Source organism: Ovis aries, chromosome 1 (assembly GCF_016772045.2).
Source record: "Ovis aries strain OAR_USU_Benz2616 breed Rambouillet chromosome 1, ARS-UI_Ramb_v3.0, whole genome shotgun sequence".
NCBI classification, from domain to species: domain Eukaryota; kingdom Metazoa; phylum Chordata; class Mammalia; order Artiodactyla; family Bovidae; genus Ovis; species Ovis aries.
In genome coordinates this window covers 363479-385198 of record NC_056054.1, presented here as the reverse complement: position 1 = coordinate 385198, position 21720 = coordinate 363479, and the positions used below count along the sequence as shown (strand labels likewise).

Genomic DNA, 21720 nt, shown 5'->3' with positions numbered 1-21720 from the left:
AGGAAGATCTGCTGGAGAAGGGATACGCTGCCCACTCCAGTGTTCTTGGGCTTCCCTCGTGCCTCAGCTGGTAGAGAACCCACCTGCAACGTGGGAGACCTGGGTTTGACTCCTGGGTTGGGACCATCCCCTGGAGAACAGAACGGTTACCACTTCAGTATTCTTCTGGCCTGGAGAATTCTCCATGGGGTCCTTGGGGAATATGAACTATACAGTCCATGGGGTCACAGAGTCGGACACGATTTTCACTTTCACAGCAGTGTTCTAAGGGTTGCATGGGGGTGCCTTCTGCCTGCACATGCGTGTGAGAGCATCACACATGCGTGAGAGCATGGGTGTGCAAGGCCTGTTTTCTGTTAGCCTCATTAGAAGGCCCTGAGAACGTGGGACCTTGAGCCTAAGGACCGAGACTGAAGGGGAAGGGCCTGCCCTCCTGGCGCCGGGCTGACTGCCGGGACGCTGTCCCCCCCAGACCACCCGGGTCCCCGGGGCTGCTCACAGGGCTGGGGGCTCTTGTTCCTGTGGTTTCTTCGCATGCTCCCAGGAAGCTGTCACTCGACGGACACAGACACATGAACAGGAGCAGCCCACAGGGCAGGGGCAAGGGCGGGCTCCCCGGGGACCAGGCCTTGCTGCCATCACCGCTGCTGAGACAGAGACCTGCTCTCCTCACAGCGGGGGGCCTGGCCTCCCGGGCAGACATCGCGTCACCTATCTGAGGGGCAGGGCTGCGGGCTGGATGTGGCCGGTGAGGCCCCAGGGTGCGCAAAGCCCAGGGTGCAGGACTGCGGCAGGCCCGCCCGCCAGCGCCAGGGCACGGGCGCTGCAGTGCTGGGCTCTCGGGGGTGGCGAGGCTGCTCTGTGGGCAGGAGGGCGAGCCTGCTGCGGCCCCTCCTCCTCCGTGGGGCTGGCCCCTGGCTGGGGCCGGGGCTTCCGGGTCAAAGGCTCCTTCCTGCGCTCCTGCTCAGGGCATCCGAGGGCTGCTGCGGCCGGAGTCTTCGGGGTGTTCTCGGGTCACAGCCCACACTGCCCCTTCAGAAACAGTCCACAGCAACTGTCCAGGGTCCCCAGGCTGACCCTCCCGCCACGGTGCAGGCCGTCAGAGATGTCTGATGCCTGTGCCCCCGAGGCAGGTGTGGGGCCTGGCCTGGCGGTGAGGGCCCCGAGTCCTGGGGGAGTGGGCTGCGGGAAGATCTCGCCCCAGCCACGGTGCCTTCACGGAGGAGCCCTCTGGTCAGGCCCCAGGGCGCCTGCTCATGAGTCCTGTGATCTTTGGTGGGAACCAGGCGTCCCGTGCTCCTCCCTGCCGTTCTCTAGCTGCCCCACCCGCCTTTCCCCAAAGCTGAACTCAGGTCATCTCCGTGGCAGAACCTTCCAGAAGCACAGCAGTGCCAGCCCTCAGCACAGCCAGCCTGCAGCAGCTCAGGCATGGGGCACTGGGTTAACTGGCAGCAGGCAGGACGCGGGGGACCCCGGGGAGCAGACAGGAGGAGGAGGCTGGAGCGGCAGGCGGGCTCCCGGGCAGGAGGGCACCACGGTAGGGCCAGAGAGGCCGTGAGGGGCTCGGGGAGCGTGGAGGGTGAGGAGCCATCTGCTAGGTGCCCTGGGCCAGCACTCAGGACCCCCTGTCTTCCAGGAGCTCGTCCGCGAGGGCTGCCTCCTCAAGCTCACCAGGAAGGGCCTGCAACAGAGGATGTTCTTCCTGGTAGGTCGGCGGGCACCGTCTGGGCGGGGCCGAGCCGTCGGGGGCCGTGAGGGACGCGGGGACGCCCCAGGCCAGCCCCCAATCCTGGTTCTGGGCACGGGGCACCTGTGTGCAGGCCAAGCAAAAGCAGGAAGGTAGAGAAACCCACAGAGCCGCGCGGCAGGGACGCCCTGCGCCCGCCAGTCCGCAGGGCCTGAAGCCTCCGGGCGTCCCTGCTGCCGCCTCCCTCTTGCCATCTCGATGGATTCACCCCCCTCCTGCAGGAGAGCCTCTCAGGACCACCACCCCACTCTGCTGGCCCAAGAGGCCTGCTGTTCACGTGGTACTGGTCATCTCTGGTCAAAATCACAATGGAGTAGAACAAAAAAACAAAAAATCCCTTTTTAGCAAAAATCTCCAGCAAACTGAATAACCACCCACGAGCCCTCGGAGTGAAGCTGGTCTGACTAGGGCCGCTTGTTTTTAGAACTTGCTCACCTAAAGCTCTGGCCCCGCAGTTCTCAGACATGCTGCTGTACGCGAGCAGAGACGCCGCGGGGAGCGGCCACTTCCAGATCCGGGGCCTCCTCCCGCTGCGCGGCATGCTGGTGAGTGCGGGCGCCAGGCAGGTGGGCTCACAGCCACTCTCGGTCCCCTCCCCCCGCTGTGGCTGCCGTCCTTGGGGCTCCCCTGGCCACACCCCCGATCACGCCCACCAGCGCCTGCAGGACCAGGCCCGCGTCCTCCAGCACTCCACCTGCCAGCCCCAAGGAGCCCTGTCCTTTGGCAGGAGAGCCCACAGGAAGCCTGGGCCGGGCGCTGGGGCCACAGCGCTGCTGGAGGGATGGGGCTGACACCGCGTCTGAGAGAGAAAGCTCAGCCCCTCATCCCTCTGATGCCTCACGCTCTACTCCCTTAATTTTATTCGCAAACCTCTTCTCTCCAACGGCAGTTTTGGTTCCTTGTGGCGCCATGATCTGCTGTTGCGCACACAGTGTTCAGGTGGTGACACAGATGCCCCCACCTGGATGGGTGAGGGGGCCGAGGCCAGCACCCGGCTCACAGCCGCTCCCAGTGGCCGCCCCCGAGTCCTGCGCGTGGCCAGGTGACGAGGCACACGCTCCACGCCGGTGCTGTCCGGGCCTGGACCGCACCTCGTGCTGCGTCCACGCCGCACGCCCGCCGTCACAGGGCAGCATGGGGCGTGGACGCTGTCTGACGAGCAGGGTGCCTCGTCCTGACGTGCTGCAGTCCGTCCTCTCCGCGATCACTGGTTTTTGTGGTGAGACACCCCCGCAGACACTGACTCCCTACCGTGTGAACCTCCCTCCAACCTGGAACCCATCCTGGGACCAGCAAGCGTGGGCAGCTGCGTTCAGGCTTCTGCCGTGAGGATGTGCTGTCGCGCAGCGAGCCCGTCTCGCTGCAGCCCCGCCAGGCCCCCTCCGCTGTGGGAGGCGGGTGGGCTCCCGTGTCGGTCCAGCTCCCCTGGCGTCTGCTGTGTCCTCCGCCATGCTCTCCCTCGTGGCGTCTGGCCCTTCTCGCCGCCCTCTGCCTGCCGGGCACACATCTCCTTCCAGACAGTGCTGGAACCTCCGCAGGTGTCTCTGACATTTGTTCAGCTTTTCCCGCTCTCAGCATGAAGGGGTCAGTTTCAATAACCTCACCCGCCATCCCTAGAAGCAGGTCCCCTCTGTTCTGAAGTATAAGTGACATCATCATAGGAAAAAGGTGAAACTGCCGAGTGGAAGTCACCACTTGCTGTGGTGCCCGGCAGGGAGCTCTGCGGGCCTCTGGCCGTCACTCAGGAGCGCGTGCCGCAGGCTGGCTGTGCCCGCTGCTGGCTCTGCTCGGCAGCTCATCTCAACAGCCTCTGCTCTCACCACTGGCTCTGGAGCCCTGAGCGCTGGGCCAGGGAGCCGGGCCCCAGCTCCCTGCACTGGATGCTTTGCTGTGTCTGGATTTTCGGGATGAGAAGCAGCGCCACCGTTTCTGTCTTTCGACACATCCTTAGTGACGTCCTTGAGATAAATCGTGTGGGCCGGGGCACTCTTGACTGTTCACGCTCCGCGGCTGCAGAAGCAGCTGGCCGGGTAACCTTCCCACCAGGCGTGTCTGCACCTGCCTCTGCCGCAGCCCCGGGCACCGCCCCACCTTCCACGGTGTGGAGCGCTTCCAAACCCTTCCAGGCCTCGGGTGCCCGCCAGGCCAGTCATTGCTTTCCCTCTGCCTTCAGTTTGGTTTACCTCGGAGAATTTAAACTCCATCCAGAGAGATCGTGTTTGTCTTGCTCCTAGAACTGCACTTGGCACAGAGGCCCTACTTGTTGAAGGTGTGAAGGTCGCTGTTTTGAGTCAGGCAGTCTGTCCATCTTTTCCTCTGGGGTTTCTGTCCTTGCTGCGGGCTCAGAAAGTCTTTCCCACACCAAGATTGTGTTGCCAGCTTCTTTCCTGATACACTGAAGTGTTTTATTTTTCTAACTAATCTGCCTAAAATTTGTTTTAGATGTTTTTAGAGAGATGTAACTTTTCCTTTTTGTAGTCAGCTTTCTCATCATTCGTTGAGTCCTTCATGTTTCTCACTGACCCCAAGGCTGCCTTGATCGTATGAAACATTCTTGTGTTTGTACCTGGATTCTTTCTGGAGGCTCTGTTCCTTTCTGTCTGTCCCAGCATCAGTCTGCACGCTTCTCCTTAGTGTCTAGTCACTGCATCGGTAAGTTCCTTCTCGTATCTGTCCTTTTAAAAAGTCCTTTGCTAGTCTCAACTATGTAAGTAAGTTTACTTACTTCTAAGTAAACTTTGGAGTCATTTGGATGAATTCCTTCAAGGAAAACGACTGAGATTTCTGTTGAACTGTATTAACCTATTTAACTGAGAGGAGATGCCATCCTGATAAACCCTGTCCTGCTGCCTGCCGCTGCTCAGGGTTTATGTTAGATTCTGACCTGCAAGTCCTGCGTGGGGCACCCTGGTTGGCGTCCCGTGTGGGGGGGGGCGGTCACCTATAACCAGCTAGTGCTGGGGACAGACACCCCACGCTCACTCCTGACTGTGGAGGGAAGGCTGGCGGCCCTAGGCGGCGGACAGTCACTCCCTGCCGGCATGGCGTCCTCTGCCGGTCTCCAGAGGTCTCCTCAGGCGCGCAGGGCTTTGGCAGAGGCTCCAGTGCCTGGGAACGGCCACTCCGCTCTTTGTGACACAGTGGATCCTGTCAGTCAGCTTCAGAACGCCAGACCGTCCTGCATCTCTGGAACCACCTGGCTTGCTATAGAACGATGCCTTGTCTCTGCCTTTAGGTCCAATTAGGGAATACTTTTTCCTGGAGTTATTTAATCCCTTATCATCACGGTTAGTCTGTGTGGATTTTCTTTGAGTCTTTGTTAGGTTTTGGCACCACTTTATATCATGAATTGTCTGACTCTCTTTTCAACAAAACGCTCACCGTCTCTTCCTGTGCTTGACTTTCAGCTGATAGTGCTGGACCCGCCGGTGAGTAGCCGGGTGCCTGTGGCCCTCAGGTCGTCCACCTGGGTGGCAGGGCCCCAGCGGGGGCATCCCAGTGCCCCCTGTAGCCCCGGGTAGAGTCAGCGGGGGCCTGGTGCGCGCCTGCGTCCAGCTGCAAGCTCGGGTCCCACCAGCCCCGCTCCTGGTCCAGACCCCCCTCTCCGCCCACAGGTGGAGGATCGGGAGAGTGAGCGGTCTGTGCCGCACTGCTTCACCATCTACGCGGCTCGGAAGACCATCGTGGTGGCGGCCAGGTGAGGGCTGTCCTTCCCCGTCTGCCTGTGGGCCCATGCCATGCACGTCACGGTCACCGGGACACACGGCCCGGTGAGCACTGCTTCAGGGGAGCAGCTTCACCCTCAGTGGGAGCGTGTGGCTGCTGAGACCATCCCCAGGACGGCCCGGCACTGCAGGCTGCCCCCTGCCCCAGAGCTGGGCAGCAACTGGCCGCCTGGGCCACAGCGCAGGACCAGTGGACATTTCCCTGCCCCAGGTCACATCCCCGGGAAGGAGACCCAGGCTCTGATGGCCTGTGCGGGCCCTCCGTGGGGATCGGCACTGAGCTGTGCCCGGTCCCACGCCTCCCAGAGGAGGGCCTGGGTCCTGCCGCACCCTGTGGGGTCCTGGCTGGAGTCAGAGCACAGCACACTCACCTCCCACCAGGAGACCTTGGCAGCTTAACTGTGATCCAGGCTTCAGGCACCCATTTCTGCAACAGAGCTCTAAAATCCCGTGATTCAGGAACATACCATGATGTGGGCCAGCCCCAGCCAGCACGGTGGGTCAGGCTGGGCCACCAGCAGCCCTGCCAGCCCTCAGGACCTGCAGCAGGGGGTGCCTGGGCAGGGCAGGCGCCCCAACTCCCTGCCCCACTGCGGAAGGGGGCCCTGCGCAGCGGCTGAGCCTCAGGCCTGTCCGCAGCACCCGGCTGGAGAAGGCCAAGTGGCTGCATGACCTGAACGCGGCCATCGACGCAGTCAAGACTGGCAGCACTCCGGCGCCCCCGGCCTGCGTGCTGTGCCCTCTGCCCCGTGGTGAGTGCTAGCCGAGCCCCTAGACACCGAGGAGGCCTTCTGGGGGCGGGGCTGGGGGTCGCCTGGGCAGCCCACCCACTACACCCGCATGCCCTCCTTCCATGGGGCATGTTTAGGGGGCGGTGGGCATGGGCGCTCTGGCAGGGCAGTGTGTGGCCAGGGTTCCCACAGCCTCAGCCAGGGCTGGCCTCTCCCCAGGGTTCCCCGACGAGGCCTCTATGGAGCCGGAGTCCGGGGACGAGGCTGGTGGGGCCCGGGGCTCCGTGGTGGGAACAGGCCAGCTCCGCGCCAGTACCACCGCGCACGTGTGCTGGTGCCGCCAGACCAGCGTATCCAGGGCCGACCACAGCGCAGCCGGCGAGGTGCGGCCAAGCGCGGGCACCCCTGCTCTGCTCCCTCCCTGCAGCAGCGCGCAGCCTGGTGTGTCAGGCCCCTGGGCACCCCCAGAGCAGGTGGGGGCCAGGCCAGGGAGTGAGCAGGCAGCGGGCCAACTCGCGGGGACCCACCGGACAGGAGGTGACCTGGGTGCCCCTCTGCCATCTGTGCTAGCCCCAGGGTCAGAGGTGTGGGGCCCCAGCCTGAGGAGCTGCCTGCGCCGTCCATGGGCTCAGGCCTGGGGCCGCACTCGCAACGCCCAGAGGGATGGGGTGCGCCAGCGGGCAGCACGGTGGGCACCACAGCAGGGCACGCAAGCACCATGCCCCCAGCCTGCGGGTAGACGCCGCTGTGGGCGTCCCGTGGAGCCCCAGCCCTCATCCGGAGCCTCAGCCCATTCCCGTGTCTGTCCCGGGACGCTGGGGACAAGGAGCGCCGGGCTCGTCCAGCCTCTCCCTGCCCAGTGGACCGTTAAAGACAGCGCCAGGGCCAGGGGAGGCGCCCAGTCAAGCCTGGGGGAGGCCCTCCAGGGCTGGTGGTCCCGGGACACATGTCCACAGGCATTTCTCTTCAGAACCAGCTTTCTGGATACCTGCTGAGGAAGTTCAAGAACAGCAGTGGCTGGCAAAAGCTCTGGGTGGTCTTTACCAATTTCTGTTTGTTCTTCTACAAAACTCATCAGGTAGGCGGGGGCTCCACCTGTGGGCGCTGCAGCCTCACAGAACCCGCCTCTGGGTGGGCAGGGCTGGGCGCCTGCCGAGTAAGCACGCCCTGCCACCTTCCAGGACGACCACCCCCTGGCCAGCCTCCCGTTGCTGGGCTACAGCGTGAGCCTGCCCAGGGACACTGACAGCATCCACAAGGAGCATGTCTTCAAGCTCCAGTTCAAGTCCCACGTCTACTTCTTCCGGGCCGAGAGCAAGTACACGTTCAGGAGGTAACTGCAGAGGCGCCGGCTGTGCCCACTGAGGACTGGCTGCGCACTCCCTGGGTCTGGAGGGGCTGCCGAGCGCTGCTGCTGGGGTTTAAGGGGCCCTTCCCTCTTGACTTGGGATCGTTCTTGGGAAGGTGTTGGGGCACAAGCCCGCCGATCTGAGGACCAGAGCACGCCCCGCCTCCCAGGCGAGCAGTTGGTGGGGCGGTTCTGACCTCTACGCCTCCTCTCAGGTGGATGGAGGTGATAGAGAGAGCCAGCGCCTCAGCTGGGAGGGCCGGGACCCCTGAGGAGGAGGCCTGAGGCCCACCCTGCCCCAGACGCAGACAGCCGAGCAAGCAAGGCCAGCACGCACCCCACGACTGCTTGTTCCCCCAGGAGACTGGTGGCAGGCGAGCCTCCGGCGCCACCTGGCAGGGAGGGCTGCCCTGGGCCCCGCGAGGCGCCAGGAGGGCAGCAGGGGGAGCAGGCGCGCTCTGTGCAGGCAAGGCTGGCGCTGCCCCGCCCTCAACCACCTGCCCTCCTCTTCCTCCTCCTGGGCCGGGCCTCCCGTCAGGCTGGGTGATGTGAGGGGTCTAGGCACAGAAGCCTCTCTGGTGCCCCCGGGCCCACACTTCTGAAAAGTGGACAGCAAGCCCCTCTAATTTATCCCAAGAAGTGTACGGTGCTCATGCGCCGAGTGGCTGAGAATAAAAGGCTTCTTCATGCTTGGTCCCACGTGCTGCCTTGCCCCGCCAGCTCTCCGGCCAGCGGCCGCTCGTGCCCACCTTGGGTGAGGAGGCCTTGGAGCCTGAGCACCCCGCCCGCCACCAGCACATCTCAGTTCAGGTCTTTATTGAAAGTGGCAGGAGCCTCTCAAGATGCTGTGAAAACTAACACCTTAATCTCAGAACACCTAGGGAAGCAAGGAGGTTTGATTTTCTTAAAAAAACAACAATCTGGCCAACACGAGTCCTTATGAGAAGACACAGTGCCTGCTCCAGCAGCAGAGGCGAACCTACGGCCGCCAAGGGTGGGCGGGCCAGGTGGGAGGTGGCAGGTCTGCCCCGCGCGAGTCCCTGCCCCTCCGCCTGGCAGCGAGCGGAGCCCCAGGGGCCAGCCCGGCCTCGGGGCCTCAAGGAGACCAAGCCCGCCGCCTCCGCCGCCTCCGCCGCCTTGGCCTAGCCGGGAGGGGGCGTGGGAGGGCACGGCCCTCTGCGGGGCGGGGGCACGGCCCATGGGGTGAGGCTAGGATGGCACAGGGCCCTGGTCAGCACAGCCCCGACCACACGGCTCCAGGTGGAGACTCTCCTCCCGGGTGCAGACAGGGCTTCAGCGGGTTGAGGTCAGGTGGTTTCTGCTGTGGGAAAACCTGCAGACCAGAGGCCAGGTCACTGCTCCGCCCTGGGCGCGGTCCAGGCCGGGGGACACAGGACCCGCAGAGCCAAGCCCCGCCCGGTGAGGAGGACCCACAGCAGCCCGCCGCCCCCAGGCCCTCACCTCTGCACCCGCTCCACCAGGTGGGCCATCAGCTTGTCCGAGATGCCTGGGCAGGACTCCTCGGCCAGGCTGAAGGCGTTCTCCAGCTCCTCCAGCGCCCCCACGCCCCCGCCGCTGCGCTTGTGCTTCTCCTTAAGCTGCACGGACACCCCCAGGCACCTGACTGGGGGCCAAGGGGGCGCCTCCCCGCCCCACCCGACCTGTGACGCGCAGCAGGAGGCAGCGCTGCCCCACTGTCCCCCCGAGCGCCGAGGAGGGGCTCCCAGGACGGGCGGGGCCTCCCAGCCTGCCCTGGCCCCCCCTCCTCCAACCACGAGCCTTCTCCCAACCCCAGTCGCAGAAGCCCGCAGCCTAGATGTGCGTGAGTGGCCCGGCCAGCCCCGCCAACCTGGCCACTGGGACTAGGGGCCCACTCACACCCCGTGGCTGTGGAGGCCCCACGAGGAAGCAGCCTGGCCGGGGGGCTGGAGACGGGTCAGCCTGCTCGCCCAGCACACAGAACAAAGGGGCAAAGGGCACACACCTCTCTGGACACCCACCCGGCAGCCTGACCTCAGGCCAGCCCACAGAACAGGAACCCGAAGGGGGCCCAGCCAGCCCGGCTGTGGCCACGCCTCCCACCCACCTCACACCCCAAAGGTGCCAGCCCCAGAGCGCTGCTGCATGGCCCCAGGAGCCCCCGTGCCCATGGACAGCCCGCCTCCACCCGCTCCCCTCCCCACCTGCCCTCTTCCCCTCCCGGGCACCGCGGGCCCAGGGTGGGAGCCTGCCCACCCCCACCTCCCTTGGCGCGGCTCCGCTGCCTCCTCTCAACATGCACCCCTGCTCCCGGGCTCCAGGGCCAGCGTCACCCTGGGTGTGAACCTGGCCACAGCCCACTGCTGGTGACTCACCCCTGGGGATGCTGCTGACTGCCCTTGAGCAAGTGACACAGACGCTGGGCCACGTGGCCAATGGGCAGCGGCCCTTAAGGGCTCCCTGTCCAGGGCCTGACACCCAAGACAGAAATCTCCCAGGCTCTCCCTAGACGAAGGATCACCCCGTGTCTGTGGTTCTAGGTGACAGGTCCCAGGATAGCAGCTCATGTTCAAAGCCCCCGGGGCCCCAGAAGACCCCGGCAGGCTCGGGATCTTGAGGGTCACCTGAGGCCGGCTTATCCCGGCCATCTCTGGTCCTTCCACTCAAAACGCCGGGTCCAAGGGGCCAACCTCACGAGCCCCGAGGGACCCAGACACCCTGTGCCGCACCAGCTTGGCCCTCACCTCTCCAAAGACGGGCCGGACCAGCGTGGACAGGCACTGTGACCTCGGCTGCCTCTTGACGGGCTCTGCCGACTACAAACGCAGAGCATGCGGAGGTGAGCAGGGCAGAGATGGCGGGGCGTGGGCAACTGCAAGCCACCCCCCAAGTCTGGTCTCCTAAGAGCCACCCTGGGGGAGCGGGCGTGCCCAGCAGGTGCCCCCACAGCCCGCTCCCTACGGCGCGCCCGGGGCCAGGCCGACCTTCTGGGGGCCATGCAGGGCCGTCCCCTTGTGCAGCTTGCCGTGCGGGCTCGGCCGGATGGTAGGGGGGAACGTCCAGATGGGCCCCTGCTCTCCATCCTCGGGGTCTCCGTCTCTGAAGGGGACAGTGGGAGGTCACACGGGGCTGGGGGTCAGGAAGGCCCTGAGGTGCACTGGTTCACAGCCCCAAAGGCCGACCCCTGCCCTGGAGAGCCCGCCTCAGCCCCACGGGAAGAGCAGGCCCTACATGTCGGAGTCCTCGGAGCTGGACTCCTCGCCATGGCCCTCCGACCTCCAGCGCTTGTAGCGGTCGATGAGCTCCGTGAGGAAAGAGGTCTTCTTAGTATAGCGCGTGATGAACTTGTGCTTCAGGAGCTCCTTGGCGGTGGGCCGCTGCCGGGGACGCACAGGGGTCACCAGGCGCCGGGCAGCTGAGCCTAGGTGACCCCAGGTGGCAGGGGCGCCTAGGGGGGCTGGGTGGCTCCACACTGTCTTCCCCAGGGGAAGGGCCTCCCTCCAGACCCTCCTGGCCTGGGCTGGGGGCACAGAGGAGCCCGCCCTGGCACAGCGGAGGGGCCTCTGGCCCTGTCACCTCTGAGCTCCCACTACAGACAGCCAGCACGCCACTCCATACACGCACATGCGCGTGCACACACCCCCCTCAACTGTCCTCTGGAGCCCAGTGCCAGGGGCCCCAACTACACTCAGCCATGCAGGCCCCCTCACCACTCACGAGCTGGGGGCAGGAGGCGCTTACAAATCGGGGGTCCTTGTTGAGGCAGGCCTCCACAAACTCCTTGAAGGGCTTGCTGTGGTGGCCCTCGAGCGTGGGCGGGCTGTTCTTGGGGATCAGGAACAGGACGCGCATGGGGTGCAGGTCGGAGTTGGGAGGCTCGCCCTTGGCCAGCTCAATGGCTGTGATGCCCAGCGACCAGATGTCGGCCTGAACAGAGAGCCACAGGGCCGCTGCAGCGCAGGCCGCCCGCGCCCTGCTGCCCCCGGCCCCCGCCCGCGCCCTGCCGCCCCCGCGCCCGCCGCCCCGCCCCAGCCCACCTTGAAGTCGTAGGCCGACTGCTTGATGACCTCGGGCGCCATCCAGAAGGGGGTGCCCACGAACGTGTTCCTCTTGATCTGCGTGTCCGTGAGCTGCCCCGCCACCCCGAAGTCTGCCAGCTTCACATCGCCCTGCTCTGAGAGCAGCACGTTGGCAGCTGCGACACAGGACCGTGGGCGTCACCCTTCGTGCCACCCGAGGAAGCACCCCCCCAGCCTGCGGCCAGTCTCCCAGGGAGGTGCGCCCTCAGCCCCAAGGCCATGGCACACTGCCGCCGGCGCACACGCGCCCTCAGCCGGCCCCAGTGCCCATGACGGTCACCACTGAAGACCCTGCGCACAGGAACTGCCCTCCCGGCCAGATCGCTCAGCAGGCGGCGGGCGGCCTGACTTCCCTTGCTTTGCCAGTCACGCCCCTGCAGGCTGGCCTGGCCACACGTCCACCCGCAAGGCTGCTCTCAGCCCTCCCGTTCACAGGCTAAGTCGGGGCCCCCAGCCTACGTGCGGAGCCCACTATGCCATGTGCAGGGACACAGGGCTGAGCCGGCCCTGTCTGTCACTGGGAACAGCGGGACCGCCAGGTCTCCGGGGTCCCGCACCCGCGCCCCCATGCGCCCCAAGGCACCTTTGATGTCGCGATGGATCTTGCGCTCCGAGTGCAGGTACTCCAGGCCCTTCAGGACCTCCCGCAGGATGGTGGCGATGCAGGTCTCCTCCAGGGGGCCCGGCTTCAGCTGCAGGCGGGGCCAGCTGGGCCTCAGGCCTCCCCACAGAGCCTGCCCAACCCCTCCCCACCACCCCAGGCCCAGCACTGACCCTGAGCACGCCCGCCTCAGCGCCAAGGGCGGGGACCCCCTGCGCGTGGGCGCCTCCTCTCTCTGTACCCACTGTGTTTTGACTGCACAGGTCTCAGTTACACCACGTGAACTCTTAGTTGCAACACGTGGGACCTAGTTCCCCAACCAGGAATTGAACCCAGACCATTACAAGCGTGGCGTCTTAGCCCCCGGACCACCAGGGAAGCCTCTTCACCCACTTTTGAAATTAAAGTTTCAGACAGCTGTGTGGGAGGTAACAGCTGACACCGGGGACGTGGCCACACTCCTGAGCCTCCTGCTGGGGGTCTAACCTCCTCCCCACAGGCCAGCAGAGGACTTGGAACCCTCAGCACCAGCTGGGTCCTGAGGAACAGTCAGCCACCACGACAGGGAAGCAGGGGAGGCCACAGGAACCCAGGGTTCAAGGACAACCCCCAGACAACTTCTTCAGTCTGGCCCTGCCCACCGGGTTGCCCAGCCCCCGGGGCCCCCCAGCTCACCAGGTCCAAGGCGGAGCCGCCACCCAGGTACTCCATGATGATCCACAGCTTCGTGCTCTGGGGCGGAGAAGTGTGTCAGCAGGTGGCAGCAGGCAGCACAGGGCCCAACATGCGCCCAGCTGTACTGACTCAGCCAAGATGCCCACCGGGAACAGCGGTGGCCGCCCGTCCGGCTCCCCTCACCACACCCCTGCGCAGACACTGCAGATGGGCCGAGCCCGTGTCCAAAGCCCCTGGGAAGGGCTCCGGCTCCAGGGGGCCCCCCCGCCCCAGGAGGGGCACAGACGGGCCATTCCAGAGCCAGCCGCTCCCTGCTCACACCCTGCCACCCCCAGGCTGCCCTCAGGACACAGCCAGGCCCCTGGCCCTGGGCGTGGTCGTCCCCTGGAGGCCCAGTCCACAGTGCCTCCCGTGGGGACCCCCGCCCTACAGACCGGGCCCGGGGGGAGAGACCCAGCCAGGCCTCCTGAGCAGACAGGGCCCGCTAGCCCCGTCCCCACTCTGGCCACAGGGGTCCCAGCAGCGGCCCCGTGCGGGCAGGGCGCCGTCTCGGGGGGCACCTTCAGGTAAGAGCCGAAGTAGCGCGTGATGTGGGGGCTGTCGCACTGGCTGAGCACGGTGATCTCCTGCTGGATGTCCTCGATCTCGTCCTCCGCCTCCTCCAGGTCAATGATCTTGATGGCCACCACCTCCTTGGTGCGGTTGTCGATGCCCTTGTACACCTCCCCGAAAGAGCCCTTGCCGATGCGGTCGAGCTTGGTGAAAAGCTCCTCGGGGTCCACTCGCGAGTGCTGGGGACGGGGGCGAGCGGCTGGGTCAGGGGCGGATGGCCAGGGAGCCCCCCCGGGCCTCTTCTCGCTTCTTACATCCCTTTTCATTCAGAAAACCTAAAGTTACCTCCACTCAGGGGCAAACGTCCCCAGAGAGGACTGAGAGGCTGAGGCTCTCGCCAAGAAACCAGGGTCACAGGGAAGGCAGATGGGCCATGCAGCTCACCCCTGTGTGCCCACAGCCCAGACGTGGGGAGGACCCAGGGAGGCAAGTCATGGATCAGGAGGGACAAGGAGGTGGAGCACGGGGAGCTGGGGGCAGCTGGACAACGGTGCTGGGCAACGCTGTGAGCACAGGGGGCCGGCCTCACAGGCCGCTGGCTCCGTGGGCAACAGCCTGACCACGCTGGGCCATCAGTCATAACCAACTCCAGGGAAGCCTTGCGGGGTGCAAAGAGCTCGCTCTCTCAGCTTTCTAAACCAAAAACTGCTCTAAAAAGTGAAGCCTATTCATCAAAGGAAAAAAACAAAACAGGTATTGAGTTCTCCCTGCACACCTGGAAGCCACACCCCTTAAGGAGAGTCCTCAGGAGAGTGATGCCCTCACCCCAGCATGGAGCTGGAGACCCACACTCCCCTGGACGTGCAAATGGACAGAGAACCACCCTTCTCACCTGGGGCTCAGACTGGAGCACAGACCCACCCGACAAGGCGCAGAGCCTCAGACAGGCTCAGTGCCAGGACACGGCAGCACAGGGGTGTCCACAGAGCAATCTGGCTTTCGACCTTGACCCTCAGTGTCCAGGCCTGAGACAGCTCAGCGTGGGGCTGTGCGTGGAGGACAGCGGGGCATCCCTCACCCCCACCTGCGTGGCCCCCTGGGGGCCGAGGTCACCGTGCACCCCCACAGCAGGCGCTGGAGACCCAGGACCCCAGTGGCGCTGGTCAGCTAGCAGGGAGCCTGGCATCTGGTCCACACAGGGGCAGAGAGGGTCCCCCAAGCGCGCTGGGCCACAAGTCCACCAGACACAGCTCCCTCCAGACTGCACCGCTGCCCCGAGGGCACCCGGGCACCCCCCCGAGGCGGCACCATACCCACCCATCCGTGCGAGCTCCCTGGCGCTGAGGGGGCTGGGCCAGGGCGGCCACTCACAGGCTCTGAGCAGAGTCTGGGGGCACAGGGCTCCCCCCGAGCAGGGCACAGTTCAGGGCCCACTGGCTCCAGACCGAGAAGACATGTCAACCCGAAACAGCCAAGAGCTGCCTCCCCCGGGCTGTCACCAGCAGGGAAGAGCTCACCCAACCTCAGAACGCCAGGTGAGCGGGAGAGGGCGCAGGCGGCAGCCTCAGGAGGGACCCAAGCCAGGGAGCCCAGGAAGCCGCCTCCTGCTCCCCCTCGGCCCCACCCGACCCCACGCCGTCTCAGCCCAGGGCACACCTCCGGTCCAGCCCGTGCTCCGGAGACAGGCTCCTCTCCCGCCGAGGTGGCCTCAGTGCAGACGTGGGGCAGGCTGGCCTGGCAGCACTAACGGGCACCGGCGTGCCCCAGCGCTCCCTCGGCCTCCCCTTCCCACCGTCGGGCCTCTGCCAGCGGCACCCCCGCCCCCGGCCCAGGCCAGAGTTGGGTCTGGCTCCTCAGCTATCCACAGCCTCGAAGGGGGCCCCGGGCAGGCCCTAACCAGAGGCCGGGCCCGGCTCGCAGCCGCCTCAGGCCCCCAGGGCTGCAGGCCGGGCGCCTGAGTGGACAGAGGCCCCAGCAGCGCACCCTGGGACAGCCTGCTCACAGCCGCGCGGGGGAGAAGGGAGACAGGGCCGGGGCCGGGCTGCGGGGGCCCTTGTGAGAGCCGGGTCTGGACAGCCGCTCGGCCTGCTCGCTTGGCCCAGACCACCGGGCCCTGAACCTGCCCTGGGGCGGCCCGGTCTGCGGTCACCGCTCAGCCGCCTGCACATCCACTTAGCACCACGCCCGCCGCTGGCATCACCCCCCAAGTGAGGGCTGGCCAGCGGCCCCCATGCACCCCACGACAGGTGGCAGTCACTTGCACAGGGCGCTTCTACAGCTGCACAGGCCTGGGCAGGAGTCACAGCCCGGCGGGGGCCCAATGCCCAAGGTTCCCCCGCGGGGAGCAGGCCACCACCCCACGCACACAGGGACCGCCTCACAGGACCACGATGACAACCACCTCAAGGAAAACAACGTCCTGTCAGGCTTCCTGTCACCGACAAAGACCAAGCGTCTCCACCCCTGAAAGGACAAAAGGGGCTTCCTTCCTCTGGGGTCCCTTCCTCAGCTCCCCTGAGCCCCGCTCCGTCCCCGGGCAAGACGCAGCCACCCAAGCCCCGCTGCGAGCACCACCAGCACCCAGGTGAGGGGCCGCTCACAGCGCCACGTCCGCACACGGGGGGCCGTTCCTACAGCCCTTGACTTGGAGCCAGACTTCTCTGCCAGCATCTTAGTCCAGGGACTCGGAAGACGCACGTGTCCGAGGGAGCACGGGCCTGCAGCGGCCCACCTGCAGCATCAGCGCGGCGCCCTGGGGTTCTCCGAAGAGCCCAGGCATCTAGAGCCGACCTGACTCCAGCTCCTCCTCCCCCGCAAGGACACGCACTTTCTGTTCCTCCCAGGCTCCCAGTCCTCCCAAACTGGGCTGAACGGAGCGAGCCCGAGGGCTCAATTCTCTTCAAGAGGCGCTCCCACCACCTCGCAGCCGTCAGCCTAAACCGCACCCCAGCTGACCAGCTAAGAAGAGCAAAACCCAACAGCTGGGGTGAAGGACCACCGCACCAGCTGGGGCGCTTACTTCCCAGGAGCTTCCACTCACACCTGCCTTGCAGTAACAGAAAAGGGGGGGGAAGCGTGGCCCACAAGCCCTGGCGGCGGCTGCCCCAACCCGCCTAACTGTAGCCATCAGCCCCAGGGCACATTGTGGAGGGTCCCCTGGACTCAGGCAGTTAATGCACAGAGCCAGACCCCTCAAAGTGCTGTGGCGTTGGTAATTTCAAGAACCAACCAGCCAAAAAACAGTGGGCATCTCCCAGGCAGGCCCCTCGCAGCCCAGTGGCAGCCCTGTCCACCCAGCAAGAGAAACACACAGGCGCGTCCTCTGCCTTCCCTGCACACAGATACTCCCAGCCCCCCTCGTCCCCCTCAGGGCCGAGCAGGCCCGTCCCCCAAGCCAATGTGCTGGTGGACCCTGACCCTCCGCGGCCCTCCAGACGCACAGACCCAGTTCCTGGGGTTCAGCCCTGTAACAGCGTGGGTCTCTACATACCTCCGGCTGACCCTGCATTGAGGCTACACTTTGACAGGCTGGTGGGGGTCCTGCCCCACAGGACGCTGCCAACGGGCGGACCCCAGTCCGCCCTGCACCCACCAAATCTGAGCACCTGGCGACTGCTCCCGCTTTGCCCAGGGCTACGCATCACGGGCCTCCACCCCTCCTCCCACACGCGCCCTAAGAGGGGCTGCTCTTCTGACACCCCCGGACCACTTTTCAAAAGACAGTCTCCTTGGTGAAACGGCCTTTCTCGACCTCTGCAGCCGGCGCCCCGTCCCAGGCAGCGTGCAGACGCCCACCCTTACCTGGTTGGCAAATCCCCTGAGGTGAGCCATGGCTGCGCGGCCCTCAGACCATCCGCCGCGCCCCCGGGAGGCCCCGAGATCCCGCCTGGAGGCTCTGGAACCCGCTTCAGGCCGCTTCAGTCAACTGGAGGGAGAGCAGACCTGCTCGGGGGCCCTGTTCCGGGTACGCGGGGCTCCCCGCCCCCCGGGGCGCGGCGGCAGCCCCCTCCTCCAACCATCTGGGGACCAGCTGGAGAAGGGTCCCCCGAAGGGCTCCCGCCGCGCACCCTCCGCGCCCGACCCTGCCTCAGGCCTCCCCGGGGAGCCCCCCGACGCCGCGCACACCTCCCCGGCCCCCACCCCTCCCCAGACCCCGGCCCCCGGCCAGGGCCGCCCCTACCCGCCCCCGGGGCGCCTCGCCCCGCCTCACCCCCGGCCCCGCCCCGCGGCCGCGCCGCCCGGCCCCCTCCCCAACCGGCCCAGGCGCGGGCCAGCCCGGCGGCGCGCCCACCTCCGGGGGGCTCCATCCCGGCCTCCCCCGGCCCGCTCCGCAGTGCCCGCGAGGGCTCCCACCCACAGCCTCCACTCGCCCGCGGACGCCTGGGCCCTCAGCTCGCGAAGCAGCGGCAGTGGCGGCGGCGGCCGGAGAAAGCTCGGCGGCGGCGGCGGCGGCGGCGGCGGCGGCGGCGGCGGCGGCGGAGGCGAGGGCACGCGGCGTCGCGGCCCAGCACGGGGCATTCTGGGACAGCGAGTCGCTCGCTCGCCCCGCGCCGGGGCGCCCGCGGGCGCCGGACTGCAAATCCCGGCAGGCCACGGGCTGGAGCGCAGAGGAGGCCCGCAGGCGCGCCGCGGGGCGCGCTGGGACTCCGAGTCCGGCTTCCTGAGAGGCGCGGGCCTACGTCTCCCGGCAGGCCGCGGGGCGGGGCGGGGCCAGGCGGCGCCGGGGCGGGGCGGCCGCGGGTGGGGCCGCTCCGCCCTCCCGCCGCCTGGCCGCACCTGGGCGGACCTGGCCCGGGGCTCCGGCCGGGTCCTGCAGGCCTCACCCCTCCGGCTTCCGGGCTTGGGAGGGTGAACCGGGCCTGGAAGTGTCTTGGAATGTTATTAAGTCTGAAAAAGGAAGGCGCTTTTGACACAGGTCGGCCTGGGTAGACCTTGACGACGTGGCACTGAGTGACCGCAGCCAGACCCAGAAGGACAAACACGGTTCGCTTCCACTTGTATGAGGTCCCCGGAGTGGCCGGATTCATCGGCACAGAAAGGCGAAGTGTGAGTGTAGGGGGAAGGGGTGTCTAATGGGGACGGAGCCTCAGTCTCAGAAGATGACAAGAGATCTGGAGATTGGCTGCATAACCATGAGAATGTATTTCCCGCTGCTGAAATGTACAGTTCAGTTCACTTCAGTCGCTCAGTGTCCGACTCTGCGACCCCATGAATAGCAGCACACCAGGCCTCCCTGTCCATCACCACCTCCCCGAGTTCACTCAGACTCACGTCCATCCGGTCCGTGATGCCATCCAGCCATCTCATCCTCTGTCGTCCCCTTCTCCTCCTGCCCCCAATCCCTCCCAACACCAGAGTCTTTTCCAGTGAGTCAACTCTTCGCATGAGGTGGCCAAAGTACTGGAGTTTCAGCTTCAGCATCATTCCTTCCCAAGAAACCCCAGGGTTGATCTCCTTCAGAATGGACTGGTTGGATCTCCTTGCAGTCCCAGGGACAGTTAGGATGGTAAATTTTATGTGATCTGTTCCATTCAATTCAGTCACTCAGTTGTGTCTGACTCTCTGCGACCCCATGGACTGCAGCACACCAGGCCTCCCTGTCCATTGCCAACTCCTGGAGTTTACCCAAACTCATGTCCATTGAGTTTGTGATACCATCCAACCATCTCATCCCTTGTTGTCCCCTTGTCCTCCTGCCTTCAATCTTTCCCAGCATCAAGGTCTTTTCCAATGAGTCAGTTCTTCGCATCAAGTGGCCAAAGTATTAAAGTTTTAGCTTGAACATCAGTCCTTCCAATGAACACCCAAGACTGATCTCCTGGTTAGACTCCTTTGGATCTCCTTGTAGTGCTAAGGACTCTCAAGAGTCTTCTCCAACACCATAGTTTAAAAGGATCAATCCTTCAGTGCTCAGCTTCCTTTATATTTCAACTCTCACATCCATGCATGACCACTGGAAAAACCATAGCCTTGACTAGACAGACCTTTGTTGGTAAAGTAATGTCTCTGCTTTTTAATATGCTGTCTACATTGGTCATAACTTTTCTTCCATGGAGCAAGCGTCTTTTAATTTCATGACTGCAGTCACCATCTGCAGTGATTTTTGAGTCCAAAAAATAAAGTCTGTCACTGTTTCCACTGTTTCCCCTTCTATTTGCTATGAAGTGATGGGACTGCATGCCATGATCTTAGTTTTCTGAATGCTGAGTTTTGAGCCAAATTTTTCACCCTCCTCTCATCAAGGGGCTTTTCAGTTCCTCTTCACTTTCTGCCATAAGTGTGGTGTCATCTCCGTATCTGAATATTGATATTTCTCCCAGCAATCTTGATTCCAGCTGTGCTTCACCCAGCCTGGCGTTCCGTGTGATGTGCTCGGCATAGAAGTTAGACACGCAGTCTTGATGCAGTGCTTTCCCGATTTGGAACCAGTCTGCTGTTCCATGTCCAGTTCTAACTTGCTTCTTGACCTGCATACAGATTTCTCAAGAGGCATTTGATCTGTATTTTACCACAGTTAAAAATGAAATGAAAAACAAATTAAGTTCTGACATACACTACAACGTGGATGAACCTTGAAAGCGTCGTGTTACAGGAAACAAGCCCCTTACAAAGGAGCGAGCGTGGCATGACTCCATTCAGGCGTGCGCCCTCAGCAGTCCATGGACTGCATCCCGCCAGCCGCCTCTGTCGGTGGCATTATTCCGGCAGGAATACTGGAATGTGTTGCCATTTCCTAATGCATCCACTTAGGTGAGGTATCAAGAACAGACCAAGAGACGGAAAGTAGAATTGAGTTTCCAGGGGCTGGGGGGTGCGGAAGTGGGGAGATACCGCCCAGCGGGCAGAGTTCCTGTTTGGAGTGATGACGCGATTCTGCGAATAGACAATGATCATGGCTACACAACATGGTGAGCCTGCTTAATGTCAGTGAGCTGTGCACTTAAAAACGGTTAAAACAACGCATTTTTTGTCATCCATATTTTACCACAAGTTTTTAAAAAGCAATGATGAGTTGGATTTCATCAAAACTTAAACATTCCTTTCAGAAAAACATTTTAAGAGAGTGTAAAGGCAAGCTATAGAGTGGGAGAAAATTGTGAATCATGCCTAACTCTATGTGCTGAAAATATATAAAGAGCTCTCAAAAGTCAGCAGTTAAGAAAAAGCATAGGACTTCACTCGTGGTCCAGGGGTTAGGAATCCACTGTGCAGTGCAGGGGACAAGGATTTGATCCCTGGTCAGGGAACTGAGACCCCACATGCTGCGGAGCACCCAAGCCCCCGCACGCCGCAGCTGGAGAGAGGCCGTGCCGCCCGTGAGCGCGCCCCGTGCCGCAGCCAGGGCCCAAGGCAGCCAAATCAGTAAGCACTGTTTTAAACCCAGTAAGAAAGAATTGAGAGTAGTTGAGCAGACACTTCACCAGGGAGATACATAGATGGCAAATAGCACGTGAACAGAGGCTCAAATCATAACTCTCAAGGAAATGCCAGTTAAGTCCATAATGACATACTAAGTATTCACATATTAGAAGGGATAAAATAAAAATCAATCTGATTTCAGTACTGACCATCTGGTAATGTCCATGTGTAGCGTCATCTCTTGTGTTGTTGGAAGAGGGTGTTTGCTATGACCAGTGTGTTCTCTTGGCAAAACTCTATAAGCCTTTGCCTGCTTCATTTTGTACTCCAAGGCCAAACTTGCCTGTTATTCTAGGTAACTCTTGACCTTCAACTTTTGTATCCCAATCCATTATGATGAAAAGGACATATTTTTTGTTGTTATTGCCAGTTCTAGATGGTGGTGTAAGTCTTCACAGAACCGTTCAGCTTCAGGTTATTCAACATTAATGGTTGGGGCATAAACTTGGAGTACTGTGATGTTGAATGATCAGCCTTGCAAATCACTTGCTGAGTTCATTCTGTCATTTGAGACTGCATCCAAGTACTGCATTTCAGACCCTTTTGTTGACTATGAGGGGTACTCCATTTCTTTTAAGGGATTCTTGCCCACAGTAGTAAATACAATGGTCACCTGAATTAAATTCATCCATTCCCATCCATTTCAGTTCACTGATTCCTAAGATGTTGATGTTCACTGTTGCCACCTCCTACCTGGCCACGTCCAATTTACCTTAATTCGTGGACTAATCAGGGCTTCCCAGGTGGCTTGGTGGTAAAGAACCTGCCTGCCAATAAGGAGACGCAAGAGACGCAGGTTCGGTCTTTGGGTCAGGAAGATCCCCTGGAGGAGGAAATGGCAACCCACTCCAGCATCCTTATCTG

At 63.3% G+C, this 21720-nt stretch overlaps 2 protein-coding genes across 6 annotated transcripts in view; one reads left to right on the top strand and one right to left on the bottom strand.

Moving 5' to 3' along the window:
• FARP2 (FERM, ARH/RhoGEF and pleckstrin domain protein 2) overlaps positions 1-8240 on the top strand; it is a 100932-nt gene extending 92692 nt beyond the window's left edge. Inside the window, exons 20-28 of one of the 2 annotated variants that reach the window (XM_042239300.1) lie at positions 1637-1705; positions 2203-2292; positions 5155-5175; positions 5362-5444; positions 6112-6224; positions 6423-6586; positions 7174-7281; positions 7385-7536; positions 7767-8240. In XM_042239300.1, the coding sequence (XP_042095234.1) occupies positions 1637-1705; positions 2203-2292; positions 5155-5175; positions 5362-5444; positions 6112-6224; positions 6423-6586; positions 7174-7281; positions 7385-7536; positions 7767-7836 (870 nt within the window). In that variant the 3' untranslated portion in view covers positions 7837-8240. The remainder of the gene's footprint in view (positions 1-1636; positions 1706-2202; positions 2293-5154; positions 5176-5361; positions 5445-6111; positions 6225-6422; positions 6587-7173; positions 7282-7384; positions 7537-7766) is intronic. The other variant, XM_042239310.1, reaches the window with a different exon arrangement.
• Positions 8241-8352: 112 nt separating this feature from the next.
• On the bottom strand, positions 8353-17872 carry STK25 (serine/threonine kinase 25). 4 transcript variants are annotated; one of them, XM_027966834.3, is made up of 12 exons: positions 17729-17872; positions 17239-17362; positions 13446-13676; positions 12886-12942; positions 12193-12301; positions 11568-11725; positions 11272-11457; positions 10762-10907; positions 10515-10629; positions 10275-10346; positions 9013-9149; positions 8353-8884 (listed from the first exon to the last, which is right to left on the bottom strand). In XM_027966834.3, the coding sequence occupies exons 2-12, from the start codon at positions 17266-17268 to the stop codon at positions 8845-8847; spliced, it is 1281 nt and encodes a 426-aa protein (XP_027822635.1). In that variant the 5' UTR covers positions 17269-17362; positions 17729-17872; the 3' UTR covers positions 8353-8844. The 4 variants fall into 4 exon arrangements, with proteins under 4 accessions (XP_027822635.1, XP_027822656.1, XP_027822645.1 ...); XM_027966855.3 differs by having other exon boundaries at positions 17791-17872; XM_027966844.3 differs by having other exon boundaries at positions 17795-17872.
• Positions 17873-21720: the final 3848 nt, after the last annotated feature.